Raw genomic sequence first — 24,624 nt, 5'->3', positions numbered from 1 at the left:
AAAAGTTTTCAAATTGACCACGAATTGAATTTTTCCCTTAAAATATTTAAACACACTGTGTAGACAACATTTCATGATGAATAATAATTTTTGTGTTTTTAATTAGAATTTAATTAAAAATGAATACAGAATGTAGCTTGCGTACATTCGAAGGAACTGTCGCGAGCGGTATGGAAGAAATTGCAATTCTGGAAGTGCAAGCTAAACTTCAATGCAATCTTGCTAACAAAGAACGTGGTCATATTGTCTTTTCTATTTCTGATGATGTTGATGTTAAAAAGGTTTAAATTACAAAAAAACGCATGTATAGTTAGTTATCTGTTTTGTAAACTTAATTGTTCTGTTTCAACTTAGGTACTTTGTTTACGTTCAGTTAATCACATTAACGTGGTTATTTTGGACAAAGCGGAATGCAGCATTGAAAATCTTGAAAAAGTATTCTTTTATTTTTTTTGAATCGTTTACTTTTAGGAATTTTAATAGAATTTATTTAATTTAAAGTTTTCGTTTTATTTTTTAAACGAATCTGTTTCAGGGAGAAGCTTTGAATAATTTGAATGCTCTTGTTCAAGAAGCTTGTTGGAATAAAGGCATTGAAGTTTGGCAAAGCGCTGTTGACGGTGGCGAAGCAAGTTTCAAAAATGAATCATTTGTACCGAAGTTTCGAGTATCCTGCCAACGGTCCGGAGGAGAACATCCTTTCACTTCTATGGAAGCTGCCAGCAGCTTTGGCGGTGTTGTTCAAGCAAAATTTCAATGGACTGTAGATTTAGTCAATTTTGATATTGAAGTGATTGTTCGCATTAGCGGCAGCCAGGTTCGAGTCAGCCTAGCATTGACTAAGAAGTGTTTGGCTTTGCGGAATTTGATTTGCTTTGGTTCGACGACAATGAAAGCAACAATTTGCTATGGTATACTTTATTTATGCGAAATCCAGAATTACGGTAATAGTATCATCAGTTTTTATTATTTGTGAATTTGTGCAATGTATTTTTCAAAATTTCAGAAATTATCTGCGATCCTATGTGCGGCACGGGAGCTATAATTTTAGAAGCTGCACACTGTTGGCCAAAGTGCATCCTGCTTGCCGGTGATTCGAATTGTCGAGCTTTGAAACGCTGCGAAACAAATGTGAAAAATTTTTTCACACTCCAACATTCCACCAGTGCAATAATTAGCATTCAACGTTGGAATGCTACCAAATTGCCGTTGACTACGGCAAGCATTGATTGCATCGTTACGGATCTTCCCTATGGTAGAAGAAGTGGATCGGTGAGAAGCAACCAAATTCTATATCCTGCTCTGTTGAGTGAATTCGCACGTGTGCTGAAAATTGGTACCGGCAGGGCGTGCCTCGTTACCAACGACAAATCGACGCTCGCTCGTAGTTGCATGAGAGTTAACAATTACTTTGACTGTCGCAAGTTATGTCACATCAACATAGGCGGTCTATATCCAGCAGTTTATCATTTCAAAAGAACATTTTCTTCCTGGAATCAGTGACAATTTCACATGGTGAGTGAATATCTTCTTATCAGAATTGTAAACAGAAAATTTTTTGTATTAATTCTTTACATTTTATCCTTTTAATATTCCAGTATTTCGTTGTCAGTGTGTTGATTTAGATTATTTGAAAACGTTACGAATAATAAATTTGAAAATATTACAATTGCAACATGAGAAAAGAAGAACGAAAAATTTGTTTCTGATACTCGCCTGTCGTCGAGCGCAGCTTACAATGGTAAATAAATGAAACTTTTCAAATCTGTTTTAAATTTTGTTTTCAATGATTACTCTGTTTTTCTCAGCGCATATAATTTTTAATTGTCTGATTTTTGGCTTTTATTCTTATTTTTTTGCGCGAAAATAGCTGATAGAGTGTAGAATTGGTAAAAAAAAAGCTAAAAATTAAAACAAAATAATACAAGTCGATAAGTTTTTTTATAAACCACAATAATGAAATTAAAATTTACAAATTTATGATTTTCACTTCAATTTAAAACTAACTTCATTTCAACATTTTACAAAATTTCAAATTTTACTGTCCTGTGTGTGAGGAACTGTGACTTACATAATTTATAATAATTTTCAGGTTCAATTATTTAGTTCAGTCCACCAATACTTTTAGAAATTGCTATAAACGTACTGCATGGCAAACATATATATATATGTTAAAATCTTAAGGAATATATAAATGTGATAAAATTTTTATTAAATTTTAGCTTTTAAGAAAATGATTAATTTTCAGATAGAATAATTATAAACTTTTTTAAAATAATATCACGATGAAATTTTGGTGATTTTAGTATTTTTATGTGTAACGTGAGTCACATTATAATTATTAATTTATTAATCGTTTAACTGCCTTTTTGAAAAATTGCATCAGTTTCTAGTACGCTGAAGTTTAATAAATTGATCAAGTAATACGAATTTTACAGTATTTAATAAGTATACGCATAAATCTACAGTAAGAATACGAGAATAAAACAGAACGTTCACCGTTTCTAAAGGTTATTATTTTAATAATAAATTAATAACTTAATACTGAACTGATATAAATTTCGATTTATATTGTAATTAATGAAGGAAGATTTAAAAATTTGAAATAGAAAATATAGGTCATGATAATCAGGTACATTTTGAAGGTCAGCGTCATCTATAAGTGACGAAGCGAAATATCGTCTTTTAGTCTTCATCGTTACTAACGTCGAAATGGTTGGTGATTTGTTAATTGTTAGTTTTGAATCTTTTTTGAGTAAAACTATATTATAGGCTGCTGGAAAAGCTGGAAAAGATACTGGAAAATCACGAACTAAAGCAATGTCGCGAAGCGCTCGCGCAGGATTGCAATTTCCTGTAGGAAGAATTCATCGATTTTTGAAACAAAGAACAACATCTCACGGACGTGTTGGGGCAACTGCGGCCGTTTACTCAGCTGCAATTTTGGAATATCTTACTGCTGAGGTTAAACTTGAATTTATATAAACAATACTGTTGTAATGTATTTTTACAGGTGCTGGAATTGGCTGGAAATGCATCAAAAGATTTGAAAGTGAAGCGTATAACTCCTCGTCATTTACATTTGGCGATTCGCGGCGACGAAGAATTGGACACTTTGATCAAAGCTACTATTGCAGGAGGAGGTACGTTTAATTCCAGGTGTATTATTAGAATTTGTTATTTTAAAATTTCAGGTGTAATTCCTCATATCCATCGTTCTTTGATCGGAAAAAAGAATCCAGCTGTTCCAGGAGCTCCACCGACTGGAGGAAAAGCTGCATAAACATATTTCTCAAAGTTAGCATATTTATGAAATTCAATATCCATCCCAATATGTTTAGACATTTTATAAAATTTGTTTTATGTTAGTATTACCTGTATCTTGCAGCAAAGTCTATATGGTTTTATAAGAAGAAATTATGAATACATGTATATCCAGTATCAGTGACTTAAGTTTAAATTTATTAGTAAAGTTGAATTATTCAATTTGTTGTATTACTTTTTGTTTTTTTATGATACTTTCCACAGTTAACGTGTAATTATTGTGTGCTACAGTCTGAAAATGCAGTATTTTAATTTCCAGTTTTCCGGTGAATAAGGCCTGGTGAAAAGAATTGAATATAATTTATTGGTTTTCTTTTAATTTATTGCGATTTACTACCATTTGCATTTAAGCCATCTATTTATTTATTTCATAGAATTCGCTATTGTTAGGGTACTGTAATAATATAAGTATTGATAAGTATAATGGGCTCTAATATTCTTTGGTAAAATGTGCGTATCTAAACTTATTGTAGATTATTTTATTAAAGGTAATGCACAATTTAAGTAATTCAGTATATAATTTAAGCAAATGCATAGTTTGAGCACTGAGAAATCTGATATGATGTAAAAACGTTTTACTACTATTACTTACTAATTCTCCCTTTACCGTATTCAAGTAAACTTGTTTTTAATTTTTTAATATTTCAATTCACTATTCAAAACTGTACATCCTTGAATTATGCACTTTTTAGCATAACAGTTTTCCAATTTTTAAAGTAGAAATCTGTTACTTGATATCATCTACATTTTGTTGGTGCTTTTTAAATTTTATTAAAATATGTGATTATTATGTGTCAATTAAATGAAATATCAATTTATTATTCATCAATTTGTGAAACAGAATTTCATTTCATTCGTATATACAGTTTGCTTATGAATAATACTTGATTTTCACATTTGTAATAGTTGCCTTGGCGTGTTAGCTGTTCAGGTAATTCTTACTTTTCATCGGACAGGTGAATTATTTTTGTTTTTAATTAATTCTGTTTTTTAGCCTTCTAATTTCAGTACTTTATATCATGGAAGAATCCGCGTCTACTGGCGATTATATTTCATGGCTGCGCGAAGTTTTGCGTATTGCTAACGCACACGACGGTTTAGCCAAAGGTCTTCGTGAAGCTGTCAAAGCTTTGGACAAAAGGCAGGCACATCTGTGCGTTCTTGCGGATAATTGTGACGAAGAGATGTACGTTAAACTTGTGAAAGCACTGTGCGCTTCGCATAAAATTCCTCTCATTTGTGTTGATGATAAAATGTCGCTTGGGCATTATGTTGGTTTGTGCAAATTTGATAAAGGCAGCCAACCTCGGAAAGTGGTGAAATGCAGCTGCGTTGTTGTGAAGGACTATGGCGAAGAGACTCCTGCACTTGAGCTTTTGAAACAGTACATGGATGCTCAAGGGAGTGCAGCTTGATTGTGTTTCAGTCGTTGGTTGATGTGAAATAAAATTTTAAATTGCTTTTTGCTGTTTTTTTCCTACTGTGATTTGTATTTTATACTTTTGTATTTTTATCGAAGTTTATTTCTTTTAACAAAGTTTTATTTTTTATCTTTAAAAATTTGTTAATTTAACGAACGATGTTGGACATGCAAAGGTAAACAACCAGCGCACAAAATTCTTTCGAATTCGAATTTTCCAATTTTAACGTAACTGTTTGAAGCATAAATAAAATTGTTGCCGTTAAATGCAATTAATGCATCATCATCATTTTTGAATAAACATTGTAAATAAATGGTAATCAAATTTTACACTTTAAAAATAAAATTTCAATAGTTATAAAAAAATGATCAAATTGATGCTCAATTGTAATATTCAATCCTGAGCATTTATTTACAGTATGATTCGAAATTTTTTTCTATTACCAAATTTGCAATGGAGACGTCTGATCCTGGTGAGTTTAGCTTTTTTCTTTTTATTGTAATATTTTCGGAAGCACATGTGTTCTCATTTAGGGATAATAAATTTATTTTCTTCTTTGATTCGGTTTCTTGGCTGTTCTTGAACATTGATCGATTTTTCAATTAAACAGATTATTTTCTATTGTTGGTCTTTAAATTATTGATATTTTACATGAGAACGTGCAATTTTGTAATTGATAACATTGTAATTTATTTTAATTAGTCTTGTTTTTTTTATTTAAATAAAAGTTGTATTTTTTAAGTTCTCGAGCCAGTAATACAATACTCGGTTTGCGGACTGGATAGAGCAGCACTGGCTGGTCTGCATCCGCAGAAGTTGATTGTGCAGCATGAGTTTGAAATTTCGGCCATGGATTTTGATTACTCTGAAACAAATATGGTTTTCTGCGATGCAGAAGGATTAATTTCTTACGTGAAAATGCGAGCCGAAATGTACAAGTGTTGTTTGTTTTCATTAGTGAATTTTACCAAGTTGAATATATTTGCAAAAGTAGTTGAAAATTTGTTTTTTCTAGAAGTGAAGATACTTTGAATTCTGACAAATACGGTTGCGGCATTATAAAATTTATGAACGACTCTATGCACATTGTGCATTCATCTTCCAAAGTTGATGGTAACAGAATTCATAATGAACGCAATTATTATATATCTAACTATACTTTCATTTATAGACAAAATACGCTTGATGAATTTGGATAAGTCATCTTATGTTCGTTATTTCCAGTTGCATCAAGCAAAGTAATTATCTTTTTTTGATTGTTTCATTGAGCATGTTGTACAATGTCGGTCGATTATTGTAGAGTTTTGTCGATTTCTTCATCACCGGCTATTCCTCATTTTTTCGCGTCATCGTCGAAAGATCGAAGCGTTGTATTTTGGGACGACCGGGATAGGTCGCCAATTGTAAAGTTGCAAAAGTTTCAATTTTGTTTATTTGTTTGTTTGTTTATTAAAATTTCAGGCTGCATTGGAAGCTGGCGTCCACCCGTTGGCTACGTTGAACGATGAATTTGAAGTTTTGGCCACATGCAATCAGGCTGGTGAAGTATCACTGTTCGATATTCGAAAATGTTACTCGGAGGTATTTTATTTTTTTTGAATATTTACCATGTAATACTGTACATACCTGTGTTATGTCTATTTGTTTATTTGTTCGATAATCTTGTAACACAATGGATGATTTTTTACAGGGTCCATTTAGCCGTAGTGTCATAAAAAAGGCGAATCCGAATGAAATCTGGACAAGCATTCAATTTTCTCCAAATAAAAAATTTTTACTCATCTGCACCGACGGCTTGGAGAATCGGTTGATCAGTACAAAAAGTGGAACTGAAGTTGCGAAACTGATGGTCAGTCAAATTAGCATTGAATTTCATGTTGATCAAGCTGAACGTTTTGTTTGTTTGTCAACAGGGTCACAGGAATAGTGCCAAGTTGAAGATCGATTCATCGTTTGCATCAAATTCGACTACTGTAATCTCGGGTAATATTTTCATCGAATGAGCTGTGATTATGCAAATATTGGAGAACAATCTCATTGATATTATTTGTTTGTTTACAATTGATGTCCAGGGTCTCAAGATGGGAAATTGTTCCTTTGGGATGTGAAGGTCTCGCCAAATTCGACCAACTGTGTACAGCTGTTTCCAATGTTGAGTTATCCCGGTCCACATGACAATGCTTGTTCCCGAGTATTGTGCGGCAAAAAATCCTTTCACGTCGTCACGGCTAGCAAAGAAGCGGTAGCATTTTTTTTTCTCCTTTTCCCCAACTTTTACACAACTGTTGAAAATAATTCATTTTTTAAATTTTCAGTGGTTCTGGGGAATTTCGTGAAAATATTTTTGCCGTGACCAGTTGAAAAAATCAATCAAGTGTTATTACCGTTTTTATTCTTTCTTCCGATAATATTGAATTAATCAAAAATGTATCACCACTATCAGCAGTTGAAATTGTATTCATCCGATTAAAAAGTGTGTGCATAAAAATGACTTTTGATTATTTTTATTGCAAGTAAATTTTGCATAATTTGACGTTTTGTTTTTTTTTTATTTTTGGTAACCATGACTGACAAAAAGTAGGTTGGTGGCGTGGAAGAAGCAAGATGACATTGCATAAAAGAGCATGCGATGAGACGAATCTGCGATCAAGACTATGCATCCGATATATTTTACAGCAATAATGATAATAATACAAAGTTTTGATTTGAAGAAGATAATAAGGAAGAACAATTTTTGTATGACAATTTTAAAATGGATTATTCATTTTTGAAAAAGGAAAGAATGATAATAATTTATTTTTCACTTTTTATAGAATATTGCCGAAATAATAAATGGGCAATTGAAGCAAGAAAATTGTGCATGGTATAAGCTGTATTGTATTGTATTTGGTATATTGCATTGCCGTATATGGTTTGCGCATGGCTGTTGCATTGTCATCCAATGATCCCGGTAAGTGATTCAGTATTTGTCAAGTTTTTGCATGAATTTGTTCCATTTCTTGTGAAATTATGATCATAAGCAGAGTGATAATTTTTACTGAGCGTATTTTATATTTGAACATGAGATTTCATTTTCCTTTTCTTTTGATTCACTTTCTCTCTACATTCTCTCTCGTCAACTTTGCTTAGCATGCTTATTATCAATTGCCGCCGTGGGATATAAATATCTGAAGTTGGCCATTTGGACGCAGTTCATTGTTCTTGTATTTTGATTGCATTATTCAATTAGGAAAAATCACGACTTGTGGGTTTCTTTCTTCTCTTTCAAAAAAAAACTTTCGATGTGTCCGCAAGAAGAAAATGTCTGCCTTTTAACCTGTCGAAAATAGTTGATCGGTCAGTCAGTTTGATCGCATTAGATGGATTTGTCGTTTTCAATGATTGTTTCAGTTTTTAAAAACGAATATTTTTCAAATTTCCAATGGAAAAGGTTGTGAATATGTTTTCAATTTTTTGTTTTGAACGAAATGCAAAAAACAAGCGCAACTAAATTTAAATACAGTTAACAAAATTGCAGTTGAACTGTTACTGTATTTTTTACAGTAAATAAAATCAAGATGCAATCGTGTAGACGGGTGCGGTTTGATTTTTTGATTATTTTTAATTTTATTCAGAGCAAAACTTGGCTGGCAGGTTCGTTTCAAAGCCACACATTAGCACTGCTGCGTAAAAGGCATTTAGTTCAATCCTTTTTCTTGCTTAAATGATTGTCGCTTCAGGTAATGCAATTTTTGATTTGTCTTCTTTCTTGGAAAGCAAGCTTTCATTCATCTATTTTTTAAAAATATTCTCGACAAAAGATTACATATTTTAAGAAAGCGAAAAAATTGAATGCTTCAATCAATTATTGTTGAATTTTTTTTATTTTTGTAAAATAATGAAAATCATTATGCAGCTTTGAAAAGACTCGGTGACTTCTCGAGCCATATAAATAGGTTGTAAAGAGGAGAAAAAATGGAAATGATGAATATAAATAAATTTTTATTTTTAATTTTTGATTTTTTAACTGAAATAAGTGTTCTTTGTAAATCATTTTGAAGCGTTTTTAATTCGTCAAATTGCTTTTTGCAAGTTCAGTTTTTATTGTCCAGGGATTGGGGCATTGAGTGCCATTTTGTTGATAAAAAGTTCAGTGTTTTGACATTCGAGGTTCGATTTGCTTCCGAAATGCCAGCTTTTATTATATAAAATTGCACAACTACAGTGAATACTTTAATATCGGAAAGAAAAAAATATCGATTCACGTGTCATTTGCAATTATATGTTTGAGTTGAAAAAAATTTATTTATTTATTTATTTTTTGATTCAGGACAGATATTATGATATTAAAAAAAAATTCTCCATCACTGCACAATTAAAGTAGTACTAGTAGTAGTAGTAATGAAGTTTACAATTTTGGGGGATCAAATATATCCGGAATAAGGAAGTGAAATTTAAGTTCACTGTAGAATCGCCGTTGCCTTTTTGTATTGCTATATGTTGTTGTGTACAAAGTGATTCATCAAGTCTCTTTTTCATCTTAGTTTTATTTTTAAACTGAGCATTTAAATATTGGCATGCTGTGCAAGAGAAGAACATCTGTGCTTTTCAGAGAAGAAAGCTTAATACTATTAATCGTTAATTTTTTTTTAATTGCAAAATTAGCGAAAAAAAGTGCCCAAATGTTGTAATTGGCTTGCTTGGGCGGTTTGTTATTTTGTTGAAAATGCATGCAGCTTGTGAAACTTTTCCATTGTTCTTCCACATCGAATGGCAAAATACCCTGACTTGTTGTAAGTTGTGTGTGTGATGATGATGTATGCTTGTTGGTTTAGTTAAACTAATGACATGTGAAAAGCTATTTATTTATTTTCATCAGAATTTGTCAACATTGGACAATTTAGCATACTTTAATTTTTATGACTTTATTTAGTGCATTTATTTTATTATGATTGTCAGTTATAACTGTTTTTTAAAAAAAAGGAGGGGAAAAAAGATAAGTACAACATGGACATTTCATGCAAAATTTGAATTAATTGAATGTTATGAGAAATTGTGACATATTGGGCAAAAAAAAGAAGCATGGAAAAGTAAGAGTTGTTTTCTCAAATCAGAGCATGCAGGATGTGTGCTATTGAAAGTGACGAAGAAAAAAAAAGAATCAGTTAATTTATAAGTTATTAAACTTGGAATTTTGCATCATCTCGGAAAATGATGTTGCAAATACTGATTTGTCAGAGATGTTCGCAATATGCGTGAGCCATGTGCGAATATTATATACGGGGGTTGTTGATGATGAGTAAAAGTACACGGCAGAAAAGGGATGAATTTGTGTTGTTGTTGTTAAATTTATTTCTAAATCATGCTGAATGAGTGATATAGTTGAAAGAAAATCAAAATTTGTCCACTTATACACGTTTGCATTGTCATGATTTGGTGTTGAAATGAATGCTGTTGGGAAAAGAGTATGCAAAACCGGAAAAAACACACGTACACACACACACGCTGAGACATAGTAGAGCACGTTTAAAGGAAGCGAATAAGATGATGATGATGATGATGATGATGATGATGAAGCATTTGGCATAAAGTGACATAGGCACGCTTCTGGCAAGACGACGATGAAATAAGAAGAATATATATGATAAGTAAAAGAAGAAGATGGAACGAAGTTTCGTTCTCATAGTTTCTCCATAGCTATGTATATAGCTGATTATTTGATTCTCATTTGTTTGTCAGCTTCTTCTTCTTATTCTGCCTATTTTTATTCACGCTTCCCTCCTACTGAATTTTCATTTTAACAATGCTTGAAAAGCATGACTAGAAACAGCAACGTAACTTCTTCATCACCGTCGTCTTTTTCCCCCTCTTCCTTGCTGCCAGATCTGTAAAGAGAGAGAGAGAAAATATTTTCCATTTCTAGTGGATGGATAATCTCTGTTGATCCTGAACCGAAATTTTCGACCAAATAATCTTACGCTTCACAACTTCTCCCTTAGGCAATCCAAACATCGCATACGCAAACTTTTATCACACATACATTCTTCCAAGTTGTTTCAACTGAGAGAGAGAGAGAGCATCATCGTTGTATTGATGTGTGATCATCTCGGTCCGATGATGTGGAATAAATAACAAATAAATCATCATCATCATTATTTCACTTGCGTCGTCCAACCACATGTTGTTGTTAATATTAATCTCTCGCGTGCATCATGGTTGTTCTCGGTATGGCAATACGCTCGGTTTTTGCTCATGGTTACGGTGAAATTATTCATTTCAAGCTTTAATGATTCGCCGGCGGAAATTTTCGCCTCTAACACTTCCTTGCTCTATTGAACAATTATGAAAACTCAAACTGTCCGACAAACGATGTCTCATGGTAAGTTTGGTTGGATGTTGAAAATTTGAATTTTTAGTTCTTCATATTTTTTTAATTATTTTTATCATATGAACGGGAAGGATATTGTTGTCCATTTTTTATTATCCAACGGCAACAAAATAGATTCTTTTTATTTTTAATTTGGTTGAGCTTCTTGAAAACTTTTTAAAAAAAGCAAGAGAGAAGAAATAGAATTAATCAAATCAAATCAAATCAAGTCAAATTATATTAAATTATTCTTTCCCATTTTCATACAACATTCATTATCACTGATTTGTGATTATACTGCTGGTGTGATTTGTGATTTGTTGAATTTTGTTGAAAAGAAAATCGAATCCATCCCTATTACAATTATTATAAAAGGATTATTCTTTTTTTTTGAAGAAAAAAGAAATTTGATATTACTGCTTTGTTGCATGTTTTGAAATTAATTAGCCTTTGAAACTGTGAACAAGCAATGTTATTCATTTATTTTTATTTGAATTTTTTTTCCTGAAATGCTAATTTTTCCACCCATACAATTGTACACATCTTCATCTTTTTCATCAATCGGAGAAATTGGTGATTTTATTTTCATTATTGGTTTTAAAGAGAAAATTATTTTCTCTGTCGAATCTTTGGTGACGTAAAAAAAGTTTCAAAAGAATTTGCATGTTGCCTCTGTTGAACCGATTGGTTTGTACGTTTGGATGTGAATGATCCTTTCATCTCGATCACTGTTTCCAAGCATTTGAACAAATTTGTACTTTTCTGTTCTTTCGAATGTTCGTTCATTATTGCGTTTGAAATTTCAACATTTGTTTTTGTGGAAATTTTCTTAAGGTTGTTGTGAATGTAATATATGAAAATATCTTTCAGCGAAATACTTTTTTTAATAATATTTTTGAAAAATTGATTCTTCATTGTCAAGGAGGAAAATGCATGGGAAAGGGGTGACTATGAAGGAAAATATTCATCATTTCTTCTTCTTCTTCTTCTTCATTTCACTTCTAGGCATTAATTTTAAAAATCTGAAATATTTTTCTTCTGTCATCATGTGAAAGATTTATGCTTTTTTTGATAAAAAAATTGCTTTCTACTTTCCCAACAACAGGTGCTTTGTGAATTAGTCATCATCAGAGCAAATGAGGAACAGTGTATATTATATTTTATCATATTACATTATATTGGGAACTGATAACTTCCTTCATTTTATAATTGAACATCAATTTTCGTTGACTAGAAGGAATTGTTGTTGTTCAGATTATTCGTATTTTTAAATTATCCCAATCGCACAGATCATGCTTATATTATAATATCAGGTGTGTGTATGTGTATGTGTATGTGTGTTCACCTGCTTGATCTTGTCGCAAAGGCTTGAACAGCCCAATTAACGATTGAATACACCTCCTCTAATGTTGGTGTTGTTTTTCATCCTGCATTGTTGCTTTATAGCAGCTGTTTGTCTGTTGCATTACATATCGGCATGTTGTCATTGTTCTTAACTTGTCGTTGTTCAATTTGATCACATTGATGAACAACACTTTCAATTTTATAAATCTGATCTAGCGAAATTCCGATCAACAACGACGACATGTTTGAAAATTAAAATTTTCAAAAAAAATCTGTATCTAAATTTTTAAAATAGCTTATGTTCATTTTCATTTTTCTGTTCAACTTTGTTGTGGAAATTGTAATTTTGATAATCACTTGTGTTCACTTGTCCAAATTTGTACTTTATCCTCATTTTCCACTTGACTTATTGTTAGTGTTGTTGTTGATTGGGATATGGAAATTGAAATTCCCTTTTCCAATTCCTTTCATCACAATTTCATAACCAAACAACAACAGTTTAATCTTCAAAGTAAATAATATAGCAGATTTAGAAAAATTGATTTTCATAAATAAACAAAACACGATCTGCCAAATTATTGACAATGCTCTAATGTTGAATTGAATGTGAAAAGTTTAAATTTAAATAAGATATGTCCATTTTATCTGAACGGATAGTTTTTCTGTTTCAACGGACTACAGAAAAGCGATGCTTTGATTGAAGCACCAAATGAATCCTGTTGTTTTTTGCGTATGATATGCAATGCGTGCAGTCCTCTGTTTTGCCATCTTCACGTGTATGTATTTTTGGAATTCAGTTTCCATTTAATTTCTGGAATAAGGTTCACATGTGTTTGTTTGTTTGTTTCTTTTGTTGTGTCATTTTGAAGCGACTGTATTAGGTGCTTTATTAAATGGAAAAAATATATATATAGTGAATTCCGTTTTGTTCTTTTTTTTAAGTTCAACTGTAGTCAATGATTTCACCTAAGGTATGCGTCTATTAATTTCTGTTATGTGAAATTGAAGTTGATACTGCATCTGGAAAATAATATTTAACAATTTTGATAACTTCTTGCAATTATTTTTGTGTTGATAGCTAGGTGGTATTTTTATTTTATTTTATTTTCATTACTGAATTTGGATGGACGGGTGGAAATTTTGTATGAAAAATAATAGAAAAGCAAAAATTAAAAATCCCAATCTTAGAGTTATAGTGTATACGATGAATTCAGAGTTGAATCATTTGGGATTGTGTCGTATTTCATAATAAGCTTGTTGAAATGAACGTTCAGTTGAGCTTAATTGAAAATTATTTCACGAAGTTTTCTTGGAAAACTTTCCCCATAATTAGTGATCAAATTATTTGTTGTTGTTCATCAATTTTTCACAATATTTTATAGCATGCATAAAGCGAAATATCTCTTTTTCTTTCTCTTACTAACTTCATTTTCCATCTCAATTACCAACATACATAAAAAGAAAAATGGTACTTTTCTTCTATTTTTCTTCAAGTAGAAACAATTTGAATATATGAATTGTTCAATATGGATATTTTTGAATGATCGATTTTGAATAAATGAATGCAGCAGTAATGGCAGTATCAATTTTCAGAGTTTTATGTTGAAGTCAAAAACGTTCCCAATTACCAATATCTGCTAGTGTGGAAGCATTGTCGTTCAAACTCTAGAAGCAGTAGATTCATTTCATGTGTACATTTTTTGTTGTTTCCGTTTTAGCATATACATAATATATGCAAATATTTTAGTGCATTTAAAAAAATTTTTTCAAAATGAATGCAGTCTTCACTTTATTCGTTCATTGCGGGTGGCATTTGTTTCATTTGAGGTTCCGTTTTAATCTCAGACGACCATTTGAGTTTGAAGATTTGATTTGTCCATAATCGAATAGATGACAAAAGCCTGAAACAACTTGTGAAGCAACCATGCTTACTTGCAAGTTTGATGTAACAATTTTTGAACTATTCACTTTCGGTTAATTTCAGTACACGATTTTAAAATCAGACAAAAGATAGACAAGTAAAAGTAACTGTAATTATATTAGATGAAGAAGATTTTATGAAAGTTTCATTTTTTTATATTATTCATTTCATTAGACATCCATTGAACGCACGTCAGGTGAGTTGATGCAGAAGCGAGCGAGCAAAGGAAAGAGGGGTAGGGACAGGGAGGGGTTTGGATAGTGTTATTTTTGATATTATTACTGTCGAACGGACGGATGGAATGGAAAAATACTTTTTGACTAAGTGAATGAATTGCAAGTTTTTATCGAATTACCAGCCAATTGGATTAAAGCGTAATTGATCGACTGACGTTGAGCTACTACGACCAATGCTTACTGATCGCTTCTAGTCGGTTCATACCCCCACATGCATACACATACACACACATACTCAAACACAGATAGAGCTTGCCAACTGAATCATTATTAATTGACAGTAGGAAAAGTTTTAGAAGAAGAATTTTTCACTTAGTGAAAGTACAAAAGTAATTTATTGTCAATGCTTTTTTTTCGTTTATAAAATGCACTTTTGCTATTGAATTTGGCCAATGATTATGGACTATCCGGTCAATTTTGGCGAAATTTCAAGAATTTCCCAACCAAGTACGTGCACACACATTTTATATACTTTTATTCTACGGTCGACTTGGGAATTTATCATTGCCCAATTTCGGTCCAACTCATTATCGAATGAAATTGACCACCACTGTATACCAGTTGATCACTTTGAATTATTCAACATCTCATTATACTGACTGGCTAACCGCATTTTCCACGCATAGATCACATTTGCCAACACTTTCTAACGACACTCCTTTTTTTACGTTTTACTATTTTCTACTTTTAGCCTCTTGTTACTGTAGCTGTTGTTGTTGTTGTTGGCTCTGCTTCTTCGTTTATTTTTTTTTGCAATTTCTACTTTAATATTTATTTTTTAAAGCAATTTGTATTTCTTTCTTCTTCGTTTTCAAATCAAATGCTTAATGTTCATTCATTTGGACGCCCCACGGAACCGAGGACAACAGGTAAACAAACATTCTTGAACATCTCATTACTGAGGCAGGAATTATTGGGCTTGTTATGTGTGCATTTTTTCAAAATATATTTCATTTGCACAAAGATAATGAGAAGGGAAAAATTGTTAAAGCTTTCTCATCTAGACTTGACTTGTTCGGTTTGTTAGCTGTGGCAAAGCTGTTGAATGCTGCTGATATTCGCGGCGGTGATGCATAAAATTGACACATCTACTCATCGGGGAGGAAGCATTGCATATTAATAGATTTATTTATTTTCTTTATTGTTCATTCATTCTGAATAGGATTGTTCTTTTTTTTGCTTTTTTGGCTTTTTCAATTGACAAGCTGGATGTAGTGTTGTATGTTAAATGAAAATTGTTGTCTGTTTCATTATTGCACCGTTAAAATTTCAACGATTAATAATATACCCTATTGATTGTAGTTGTTGTTTTTGTTTTATATTAAAATTTGAAATAAGGTTAAATATGAATATATTTCATGCTTTTCTATTTTAACGGTCTCTGTGGGCTTTCACCGATGCGTCCACTTTTGCAACGTTTCTCCACTAGGCAGACATTTTGCTAGCAAACAAATGACATTATGGTGTCATTCAAAGTTGAAATATTTGTCAGAGGGAAAAAAAGTATTTCTAATGTAGGTGTTGTTGATGTTGTGTGAAATTTTTTTTTAAAAATTATCCATATTTTCTTATTAATTAATTCATTGATTGTTATCATCTTTTAATTCGATTGATTTGAAGTGTTTTTATTTGTTGAAAGGTTGATTTTGAATGTTGTTTTTATTCAACATTCATTAGCTTTGTCATTTACGCTAGGTCAGCAATAATAAGTCACAAATATACTTTTGCTTTTCGATTGTTTAATCAATCATTGAGCATATTACTATAAAGAAAAATATCTGTCATTTTGTTTGTTACACAACTACAAAAACAGCATTTGTTTGAAACAATGAAATTGGGAAAATGGAAAAAATTTACTTTTTATTTCATTGAATAATTATATTCATATTCGCTTTTTAGTATGTTTTCATTGCATTTTCAAGTAGTTGTTGGGGATAAATTGAAAATTTGAAATCAAAGTTTACGGCTAATGATTTCAATTTTCTGATGCAATAAATTTAGTTTAAGTAATTTAAAATCGTAGAAAATAACGTCCTGTTGTTATAAATTTGAATGAACAGAAATACAATTATTTCTTATTGCTTATTTTTTAAATTCACATTTATATATGCATATGTATAGGTATCTGTTAAATAGAAGGAATGCAATTATTATTCGAAATGTAATTGATGAGTTCAAATGTGTATTATAGTTGTGTATATTTATATGCATTTTAAATTATATTATTCAATAAATGAATTAGTGATATTTATTTTGAATAGAAGGAAAAGATTTAGTTATGATTCATTGTTGAAATTTTGCAACAATTGATTATTACGATAAATAATGATATGTCCAAAGATTATTTATTTATATACATAAATAGCTTTCTTGATTTATTTATAATGGAACAAAATTTATTAAATTTTAATAAATACTACTGCTAGTAGTAGTATTGCTTCTAGTACTAGTAAATAATGAGGTTCAACGTTTGGTTGCATATAAAATGTTACGTGTACGCATCATCATCCTCATCATCATCATCATAGCGTCGTAAAAACGTCATCGTAATTATTTGGAAATTTGAATTTGCAAAAACAGATAAGGCGGCAATTTCAACAGAGTTTGTGATCTGTCATCATTATTATCTGTCTATCTATATTGGTGTTCATGTTGGCTAAAGCTGGAAAGAACAAGCAGGCACGCTTTTTCAAATGATGCAACACGAGTTGTAAACTTGTCATTAAGATGTGCAGACCTTCTGCAACGCTGCAGTTATTTTAGCTTTTAATGTTTTTGTTCTTTGGAAAGCTTCTTCTTCTTCTTCTTATTCTTTGCAAATCTGTTCGCTAACTAACAAACACACAATCTATGATTTCCATTGCTTTGCCACTGTGGGTTTTTTCTCATTTAATTTTTGAGCAATACTATTACTTCCAATGTGCATTATTATTTTTGGCATCATTAAAATTACCCTATTGCACATTTTATTTTTTTAAAATTTCAAGCGAAAAGATTGAAAATAAATTTGATCTGTTGAATCTTGAAACACATGATGAAAATGATTCGACAGAAGAAGCTTATGTACTGTAGTGACTGAAAAAATAAAAACAATACTCATATGAAATAATAATTTTGTAATATTATTTGCATGTGATTTATTTGTTTTTTTTAAATATCAAATTATTTATTAATAAAAGAAAATTTGTTGCCGCAGTTCATTTCAGGTAACGACGTTATTTTATACTATAATAAATGCAGTTTGCTTCTTAGCTTATATTATCAAAATTTTCTCCACTTCATCAACTTCATCGAAACGAAACGCAAAGTTTATTTTGACGAAGAAAACGTTTTTTCTTTTAATAATTACTATTTTATTGTTTTGCTTTTATTTTGCAGAAAATTTCAAAACACATCGCTTTGATAAATTGCACAGAGGTTAGCTTTTATGTGTCTTTTTTTTCTGAATGCTTTTCGAACAAACGTTCGAAATTAGTCCAATTGGATTTCGAATATATGCTAGTTTATTTTATTTTATTTTCCATTTTTTGTCTGTTATTAGTTTTTTTTATTGTTGAACAAAGAAAAATATTGCAAGTTGGAATTCTCACAAGGCCCAAGGGGAGCATCTGTGTGTTCGTCGGTTCAGAAGATACTTTGTCGAGCTAATTCCAAGGTGTAGAACCATTAGCAAAGCTAGGAAAAAAGCCGCGCAAGAAATAACCGAATGCGTCACGTTGTTTTGAGAAGATTATTTATTTATTTTTTCATCTTTTCCTTTCATCTTGTTGTACAGTAGGATTGAAAATGTCTTTCCAATATGCAAGCATTGACTAACTAACTTCTTCATCTACGGACAGACAGATAGCTAGGCGTGTTTGTGTTCATTTTCAGACAGCTAAAAATTTCCAAACAAGTCAACTATTTATTATAATATATACATCCACCACTTGCATGCACACCAAGTGACTGAAGGTAATTTTTGAAACCTCTGTTCAATCAAGTTGAACATATTACAATTTGAAAAAAGAAAAACAATTGCAACTTGATTCTTTCTTTTTTGTGAAAGGACTTATTTATTTTTTTTAAATTTTTATTCAAATAGGTTTAAATTAATGTTATTCTTTTGCTTTTGTAAAAAATTTGCCATTTTACACACCGTGTGTTGTTTGTTGTATTAGCTTGCTTGCAAAATAGCTTGTTAAATCAAAGAGAGAAGTAGAATATTCCGTCCGTTTGATCATTACGGTTGTTGCTTTCTTTACGATTAAATATTTTGTTTTATTGGATAATAATTGAAGTTAAATTTTAATTACACTGTGATCATTTTATTGTGGTGATGAATTTATTATTTTCAGAAGCTTCTCATTTTCATGTAGTTTATTTTATTGATACTTTGGAGAATATTATTATTATTTATCTTGGTCATCTAGTTTTGTTTTGTACAGTAATTCAGACACATATGTATGTGTATATGTATATGTGTGTAATATTAAATTTTATTCCAATAGGATCAGACCGTGCGGCACCGGTTTGGACTCAAGTTTATCCAGCTCCAGTGGCACACCACAACTTAGGTGGTCACGTCGGGCGTGGCGGAGGCTACCGTTGGCAGTCTCTGCTCAGTATGCACTTTTTGACAAGTGTGTTGAAAAGCATCGAACCGCGGATCGACGATGATTTCGTCGACCGCCTCAACTATTATTACACAAGTGGCGTTATCATCATGATGGCCATTCTCGTGTCGGCTAAACAATACGCGGGGCATCCGATCGAATGTTGGGTGCCGGCTCAATTTACCAAAGCCATGGAACAGTATACGGAAAATTTTTGCTGGATACAAAACACCTACTGGGTACCGTTTGATGATTTCATACCACAACGGTCTGACGAACGCGAAGAACGTCAAATTGGCTATTACCAATGGGTACCGTTTGTGCTAGCCATTGAGGCACTTATGTTTTACATTCCCACATCTGTATGGCGGTTCATGAATGCTCAGTCGGGTACTTTGAGAAAAGTTATTTTTTCATTTTGTTTCTTATCTTTGATCGTTCAATTTTTTTAGGCATCAATATTTTGGGGGTTTTGGAATTGGCTTGCGATTCGCGCAACATTGAACCGCAGAATCGTCTGTATACAGTGAACGTGCTTGCCAGGCACATTGACGATGCCCTGCGCTTTCAGCGTGATTTTGGTCGAAAAGAGCGTTCCGTTTATTTATGGGCATTCATACGAATTGGAAAATTCTACGGTGCCTACGTCACGCTGATGTATTGTTTTGTAAAATTTTTGTACTTTATCAACGTTTTTGGTCAGTTCTTTTTGCTGAATCGATTCTTGGCCAACGAGAATACCCAATTTCTTGGAGCGCATGTTGTGTGGAATCTGTTGCAGGTGGGTTAGTTTCATGTGTGCTTTTCTATGGTTTTGGTTGCTTATTTTATTGTTGCTTCATTTTTTCCAAAATATCCGTTTGTGCATGTTCCAGGGAGTGGAGTGGCAAAATTCGGGCGTCTTTCCTCGAGTGACGCTGTGCGATTTCGACATCCGCGTGCTTGGCAACGTGCACCGGCATACGGTCCAGTGCGTGCTGGTCATCAACATGTTCACGGAGAAAATTTTCCTCTTCCTCTGGCTGTGGTTCCTCTTTTTGACGTTGCTCACCTTTGTCAACATGGCCTACTGGCTGTTGACGATCCTGTTGCCTTCGTTGCGGTTGCGGTTCATCCAACGCTGCTTGGAGTTCTCCGACGCGCCGCCGGATCCGCAAAAGGACGGCAAACATTTGGACAAGTTCGTCAACAATTATTTACGTCCGGATGGGATATTCATCCTGAGGATGATTTTCAATCACTCGGGCAACATCATGTGCAACGAGATCGCGTTTTCGTTGTGGACCCGCTATCGCGAGTTGCACAAATCACCGAAGGCGATGCTGGTCGGCGCGATCGACTCGTTGACAAAAATTCACCCTCAAGCTAACGAAAAGCAGCAGCAGCAGCAACAACAAGCGCAGGCGGCGGCTTGCAATCCGTCGACCGAAATGATCAGTGCCGGTGGTGGAGGACCGACCGGTGGAGAAACGCCTCCGCAACAGCGATCCCGTTCGTCGACACCGATGGCTCCGCAGAACCGTGCCCAGCGGTCGCCGAAGAAGAAGGTGATGCAGTTGCCGCCGGCCCCGGCCTCGATCCCGCCCCCATCCGCCTCCCAAAAGCTCAAATCGCGGAGCAGCTTCGATTCTGGGGAAAAATTCCCCGCCGACGAGCTTTCTTCTGATTTGCAATCCGTTTGAAGTCGAAAAAAAAACTAATCAAAACAAGCAGATGCTGTTTTACCAAAATATTGAAATAAATAATAATAATATGTTCGAAAAAAAGTGTACAGTTTTTTTTGAACACAACAAAAATGTAGCAGTTTTGTTCAATATATATATGTATGTATGTATAGCTCGATTTTCACAAAAATGAACGATTATTGATTGTTGTGCTTATTACGTAGAATTGTTTTTGTGTATGCATTTCAGTGAGGTTGGCATGGCAACAGTTGTCCAGTTGCGTGTTTGGAAGAAGCTTCGTTTGGTGTTCAGGTTTGGATGAATTGTCGTCCATAGACAGCAGTGAATTGTGGTCGAGAAGAAAAAAGCACAAGCTGCAGAACTGTAGCAGCAGCAGCAGCAGCAGCAGTAGAGGCAGACTTTGCAGTGGTATTCATGAGGGGCTAATAAATAATCCGTAATAAATGCGCAGAAATAGTCTGCACCGTTCGTCGTCATTGCTGATGGAAAGTCGAGGACCATTGGCCGTGATGCCGGACGAACCGAGGAGACTCCGCGTTCGACCAGAAGCGAAGAATAATTATCAGCTCAGTTTGCGGGGCTGTGGTGTGGCTGTGCTGTTGAACGGTTCGAAAAAGAACCAACCGTTGAAAACTAGTAAAATTCTACATTCAATTTATTAATTGACCAGTAGATCAATTTTTCTTTTTCATTTTTAATAATTTTCTCCGTTCGATAATTCAGATGGTGCTTTGGATAAGAATTTATTGAAAATCCATAACAGTCGCAACATGGAAAAGAGGCATTCGTTTAAGTCTGATCAACCGACCATCACTTGCCGAAAGAAGCAAAATTGTTCATTGAACGAAGCTGTTGTTGCACTGGTATTATTATTATTATTATTATTGCTTATTTTAATAATTGGTCATTTTCATTGATTTTTTGAAATGAAATTTTAAACTTATAAACAAAATAGCTCAACTTTTCTTCCTCTCTACAATGACAATAAGTTTTACATTTCTGCATGAAATAATAATGTTCTTGTTAAAGTCGACCGCTACGCTTGACACACAGTATAGAGGATTGTTCGGTTCGTTTGATAATTTTGCAATTATTCACCTGCAAATATTTCATTCACGTTATGTTTATTTTGAAAAATGTATGATATGGTGAAGCATTCCAAAAATTTGCATGAAATATTTCTCCTTCAATGTGACAATCACGAACAACAAAATGGTATGTGATTGTTCATACGCATGTGGTGTGACCTTGATGATTGAGCGGCAACAACCTTTGCCAGTATCAATAATCAATAGATGCTGTTGATATACGAGAATAAGTAATATTGATCTTATCTGCATGCAGTGGTTCAATTCAATTTGTTATTTGTTAATTTTGAACTGATTTCTGTAATATATTCAATTATGAATTATGCTAATTTAAAATGAATAACATCGTACAGGAAAATGGAAAGGTCAACTCAGCAAAAGTGATCACACCGTTGTGCTTGGATAAACTGACAGACGATGAAGAAGATACTGGATGTGAGTGGAATTGTCCACCTTTGGTTGATCGGAAAAACGGTTGTTCAAATGAGAAGAAAAATTTGCTCAAACCTGACTCCGCTGTAAGCCGACTGATTATTCAAAAAAGCCAATTTTAAAAAGTTTATCCATTTGCAATAATTTCAGCGTTGTTGTTCTTCAGCTGTTGGAGCTTGTGAGTCGAAAAGGAAAAACTGTCGAATGTCGAACTTTTGCTCATCCAGCTCTTCCATAAACCATATACCTGACGACCGGCATGGTCAAGCTCAGGATGTGAGCTCCAGGTGTCAGAAAAAGATGACTAGATCATGGTAGAATTGTGCGCAACAGTAATGTTCAATTTTGAAAATTTCCATTTTTATTCTTTGCTCTAGCTCTGTACCAAGAAGGAATACTTCGTCACAGTTGCGAAATGATCCACTACTTCTACCAAGGGGCTGTTCAGAAATACCGCTACAAGAGCGACGTGAAATGTTATCTGCCATTCGTTTAGGTATGTTCTGAAAATTTCAGGTATTTCTTTTGTTTGACATAAATTTGATCTGTTGGTTTAATTTGTTTGCAAAACTATTCTTTTCATTCTGCAGCAATTTTCGATCTGCAATTGAAGCTTGATCATTTACCAGTACGTTCGGATACGACCGCGTTGAGGTTGACCAAAGATCATTTGGAAAGTCGAATTGTTCAACTGGAAAAAGCACAAGCAACATTTTCAAAAAGAAAAGTATTTGTGCAGGATGATGATGGTGGCGGTGATGATGATAACAATGGTGTTATCAGCTGAGTACACATCGTGGTCACCAATATATATATATATATCCATCTCAAAGAATGTTTTTGTCCAACAACTGCATAAAATTTTACGGTATTCATTTCGATTAATTAATTCTTCAATTTTTAATTCATTATACAATTTATCTAATAATTACGACACTTTCTAAGATTGTTCAATTCAGCAACAATACTCATGTCAGTTGCTATTCAATTAATAAAAAATATTTCAATAAATTTACACTAGAAACTACAAATAATTTGCTGTAATTTTATTTGATTTTCAAGTTTGAAATCTTTACAAACCGACACTGATTTCATTGAAATAAATTTGCATACATAATACTGCAAGCCCATGATAAACATTATGCAAAATTCTCTGCGCACGAAACACTTTAGTGCTGCTTTATTAGAATTTAAAACTAGAGCGACTTCATGAAATGAAATTTCTTAAATTTATTACTTGTGAATATCACTTTATCATAAAATGATTTAATATTTCTACATTTTGTAAAACATCGATTTCGTAACTAGTGTTATGAAAAATTGTTCCTTCAACAATTGCGTCATTTAAATCATCATTATTCATCATTGACAGGTAAGCAATGTTAAAAAAATAATTTTCACAAATTAATATGGGAAAATTTATTGGCGCTGCATGCATTATTATTATATTTTTTTGAAATAAAAAATTTTATATGCTGCTGCAGTTAGTTAAACGTTAAAATGTTATTTATTAATTATAACAGAGAATATATGATACGTTCTTCTTCATCCTTTATTAATTGAAATTATCATTAAAAATGGCAATATAAATAGTAAAATTAAATATTTTTGTTCAACAATTAAAAATATAATCAAATAAACAAAGAATGTAGTGGTAGATGTTCAACACTGAAACAGTGATTTCTGAAAAAAAATTGTTCAATTTAGACGATCATTGAAATTTAGACGAAACTATTTCCAATGCATTCTGTTTCTTTACACGGACATTTAAATTGCGCTTCTAGCTTTTACGCATTTCATAATCAGTAAGTAGAACAACTTTCATTCAATTACAAAATACATAAAAAACATAAAATCTTTAATTCCTAATTATGCAATATTTGTGCCTTCCTCAACATGATGACAGGAGGCAGGACTTGGTTTATCAGAAATATCGTTTCTAAGAAAACCGTTTTTTCCATAAGTTATATAGGTTGGTTCATAAGTTCATAAGTTGCATATGATATATATAAAGCCATGACTTAAGCTATTTCCAGAACACTGAAAACGTTATATCAAAATTGTCTACACTTTTGATTGCAATCAGTAAATGGATATCAATTAGCGTACGGTACAAACTTTCAGTAAGAAAAATTCATTAAAATTTCAATAAATAGCCTATGCGTTTCGCCGTTACTTATTATACAATACAAAATGGATACGGAAAACACATTTTCTAACGCGACAGGCGTG

General features: G+C 32.6%; 9 protein-coding genes across 9 annotated transcripts; 7 read left to right on the top strand and 2 right to left on the bottom strand.

Moving 5' to 3' along the window:
* The first annotated feature begins 170 nt into the window (after nt 1-170).
* Nucleotides 171-3,283, top strand: Tsp_07029 (histone H2AV). The gene is made up of 8 exons (XM_003380836.1): nt 171-281; nt 536-944; nt 1,007-1,272; nt 1,460-1,515; nt 2,646-2,733; nt 2,773-2,964; nt 3,014-3,143; nt 3,195-3,283. Exons 1-8 carry the CDS (start codon nt 171-173, stop codon nt 3,281-3,283), a joined length of 1,341 nt encoding a protein of 446 aa, XP_003380884.1.
* Nucleotides 3,284-4,343: 1,060 nt separating this feature from the next.
* On the top strand, nt 4,344-4,739 carry Tsp_07028 (40S ribosomal protein S12). The gene has a single exon (XM_003380835.1). It carries the CDS (start codon nt 4,344-4,346, stop codon nt 4,737-4,739), a length of 396 nt encoding a protein of 131 aa, XP_003380883.1.
* Nucleotides 4,740-5,198: 459 nt separating this feature from the next.
* Tsp_07027 (conserved hypothetical protein) lies at nt 5,199-7,081 on the top strand. Its single transcript, XM_003380834.1, is given in 10 exon segments — nt 5,199-5,217; nt 5,488-5,683; nt 5,761-5,858; nt 5,917-5,983; nt 6,046-6,148; nt 6,207-6,326; nt 6,436-6,642; nt 6,659-6,728; nt 6,818-6,987; nt 7,061-7,081. 10 exon segments carry the CDS (start codon nt 5,199-5,201, stop codon nt 7,079-7,081), a joined length of 1,071 nt encoding a protein of 356 aa, XP_003380882.1.
* Nucleotides 7,082-9,894: 2,813 nt separating this feature from the next.
* On the bottom strand, nt 9,895-10,311 carry Tsp_07026 (conserved hypothetical protein). Its single transcript, XM_003380833.1, has one exon. The coding sequence runs from the start codon at nt 10,309-10,311 to the stop codon at nt 9,895-9,897; it is 417 nt and encodes a 138-aa protein (XP_003380881.1).
* Nucleotides 10,312-10,521: 210 nt separating this feature from the next.
* Nucleotides 10,522-10,904, bottom strand: Tsp_07025 (conserved hypothetical protein). Its single transcript, XM_003380832.1, has 2 exons — nt 10,765-10,904; nt 10,522-10,609 (listed from the first exon to the last, which is right to left on the bottom strand). Exons 1-2 carry the CDS (start codon nt 10,902-10,904, stop codon nt 10,522-10,524), a joined length of 228 nt encoding a protein of 75 aa, XP_003380880.1.
* Nucleotides 10,905-17,319: 6,415 nt separating this feature from the next.
* Tsp_07024 (conserved hypothetical protein) lies at nt 17,320-18,253 on the top strand. The gene is made up of 5 exons (XM_003380831.1): nt 17,320-17,345; nt 17,580-17,660; nt 17,833-17,920; nt 17,971-18,009; nt 18,134-18,253. The coding sequence occupies exons 1-5, from the start codon at nt 17,320-17,322 to the stop codon at nt 18,251-18,253; spliced, it is 354 nt and encodes a 117-aa protein (XP_003380879.1).
* Nucleotides 18,254-19,045: 792 nt separating this feature from the next.
* On the top strand, nt 19,046-21,298 carry Tsp_07023 (innexin unc-7). The gene is made up of 7 exons (XM_003380830.1): nt 19,046-19,577; nt 19,640-19,972; nt 20,063-20,529; nt 20,567-20,863; nt 21,025-21,071; nt 21,101-21,163; nt 21,232-21,298. The coding sequence occupies exons 1-7, from the start codon at nt 19,046-19,048 to the stop codon at nt 21,296-21,298; spliced, it is 1,806 nt and encodes a 601-aa protein (XP_003380878.1).
* Nucleotides 21,299-21,315: 17 nt separating this feature from the next.
* Tsp_07022 (hypothetical protein) lies at nt 21,316-22,024 on the top strand. Its single transcript, XM_003380829.1, has 3 exons — nt 21,316-21,508; nt 21,596-21,735; nt 21,902-22,024. Exons 1-3 carry the CDS (start codon nt 21,316-21,318, stop codon nt 22,022-22,024), a joined length of 456 nt encoding a protein of 151 aa, XP_003380877.1.
* A 60-nt stretch (nt 22,025-22,084) lies between these two features.
* Nucleotides 22,085-23,179, top strand: Tsp_07021 (hypothetical protein). The gene is made up of 5 exons (XM_003380828.1): nt 22,085-22,150; nt 22,314-22,478; nt 22,543-22,679; nt 22,770-22,888; nt 22,983-23,179. Exons 1-5 carry the CDS (start codon nt 22,085-22,087, stop codon nt 23,177-23,179), a joined length of 684 nt encoding a protein of 227 aa, XP_003380876.1.
* The last annotated feature ends 1,445 nt before the right edge of the window (nt 23,180-24,624 follow it).

The sequence above is a fragment of the Trichinella spiralis genome (genome assembly GCF_000181795.1).
Source record: "Trichinella spiralis strain ISS 195 chromosome Unknown Scfld2, whole genome shotgun sequence".
NCBI classification, from domain to species: Eukaryota; Metazoa; Nematoda; class Enoplea; order Trichinellida; family Trichinellidae; genus Trichinella; species Trichinella spiralis.
The sequence above is the reverse complement of the archived record's forward strand: the minus strand, read 5'-3'. Positions and strand labels throughout refer to the sequence as shown.

What these genes read in the sequence shown, in the direction of transcription:
- Tsp_07022 (XM_003380829.1), top strand. Translation starts at nt 21,316, where the DNA reads ATGCGCAGAAATAGTCTGCACCGTTCGTCGTCATTGCTGATGGAAAGT. An exon ending in GAACCAACCGTTGAAAACTA is followed by an intron (nt 21,509 to 21,595) that starts GTAAAATTCTAC and finishes TCGATAATTCAG; the next exon opens with ATGGTGCTTTGGATAAGAAT. An exon ending in ACGAAGCTGTTGTTGCACTG is followed by an intron (nt 21,736 to 21,901) that starts GTATTATTATTA and finishes TTCTTGTTAAAG; the next exon opens with TCGACCGCTACGCTTGACAC.
- Tsp_07029 (XM_003380836.1), top strand. Translation starts at nt 171, where the DNA reads ATGGAAGAAATTGCAATTCTGGAAGTGCAAGCTAAACTTCAATGCAAT. An exon ending in ATGCGAAATCCAGAATTACG is followed by an intron (nt 945 to 1,006) that starts GTAATAGTATCA and finishes TCAAAATTTCAG; the next exon opens with AAATTATCTGCGATCCTATG. An exon ending in TGGTTGGTGATTTGTTAATT is followed by an intron (nt 2,734 to 2,772) that starts GTTAGTTTTGAA and finishes ACTATATTATAG; the next exon opens with GCTGCTGGAAAAGCTGGAAA.
- Tsp_07026 (XM_003380833.1), bottom strand. Translation starts at nt 10,311, where the DNA reads ATGCCAAATGCTTCATCATCATCATCATCATCATCATCATCATCTTAT.
- Tsp_07025 (XM_003380832.1), bottom strand. Translation starts at nt 10,904, where the DNA reads ATGTGGTTGGACGACGCAAGTGAAATAATGATGATGATGATTTATTTG. An exon ending in TTGAAACAACTTGGAAGAAT is followed by an intron (nt 10,610 to 10,764) that starts GTATGTGTGATA and finishes CTCTCTTTACAG; the next exon opens with ATCTGGCAGCAAGGAAGAGG.
- Tsp_07023 (XM_003380830.1), top strand. Translation starts at nt 19,046, where the DNA reads ATGTATATGTGTGTAATATTAAATTTTATTCCAATAGGATCAGACCGT. An exon ending in TTGATTGTTGTGCTTATTAC is followed by an intron (nt 21,072 to 21,100) that starts GTAGAATTGTTT and finishes TATGCATTTCAG; the next exon opens with TGAGGTTGGCATGGCAACAG. An exon ending in AAGCTTCGTTTGGTGTTCAG is followed by an intron (nt 21,164 to 21,231) that starts GTTTGGATGAAT and finishes CACAAGCTGCAG; the next exon opens with AACTGTAGCAGCAGCAGCAG.
- Tsp_07024 (XM_003380831.1), top strand. Translation starts at nt 17,320, where the DNA reads ATGTGCAGACCTTCTGCAACGCTGCA. An exon ending in TTTATTTTGACGAAGAAAAC is followed by an intron (nt 17,921 to 17,970) that starts GTTTTTTCTTTT and finishes TTTATTTTGCAG; the next exon opens with AAAATTTCAAAACACATCGC. An exon ending in CTTTGATAAATTGCACAGAG is followed by an intron (nt 18,010 to 18,133) that starts GTTAGCTTTTAT and finishes GTCTGTTATTAG; the next exon opens with TTTTTTTTATTGTTGAACAA.
- Tsp_07027 (XM_003380834.1), top strand. An exon ending in ATGCGAGCCGAAATGTACAA is followed by an intron (nt 5,684 to 5,760) that starts GTGTTGTTTGTT and finishes TGTTTTTTCTAG; the next exon opens with AAGTGAAGATACTTTGAATT. An exon ending in TCACGGCTAGCAAAGAAGCG is followed by an intron (nt 6,988 to 7,060) that starts GTAGCATTTTTT and finishes TTAAATTTTCAG; the next exon opens with TGGTTCTGGGGAATTTCGTG.
- Tsp_07028 (XM_003380835.1), top strand. Translation starts at nt 4,344, where the DNA reads ATGGAAGAATCCGCGTCTACTGGCGATTATATTTCATGGCTGCGCGAA.
- Tsp_07021 (XM_003380828.1), top strand. Translation starts at nt 22,085, where the DNA reads ATGGTATGTGATTGTTCATACGCATGTGGTGTGACCTTGATGATTGAG. An exon ending in GCTCAGGATGTGAGCTCCAG is followed by an intron (nt 22,680 to 22,769) that starts GTGTCAGAAAAA and finishes TCTTTGCTCTAG; the next exon opens with CTCTGTACCAAGAAGGAATA. An exon ending in GTTATCTGCCATTCGTTTAG is followed by an intron (nt 22,889 to 22,982) that starts GTATGTTCTGAA and finishes TTCATTCTGCAG; the next exon opens with CAATTTTCGATCTGCAATTG.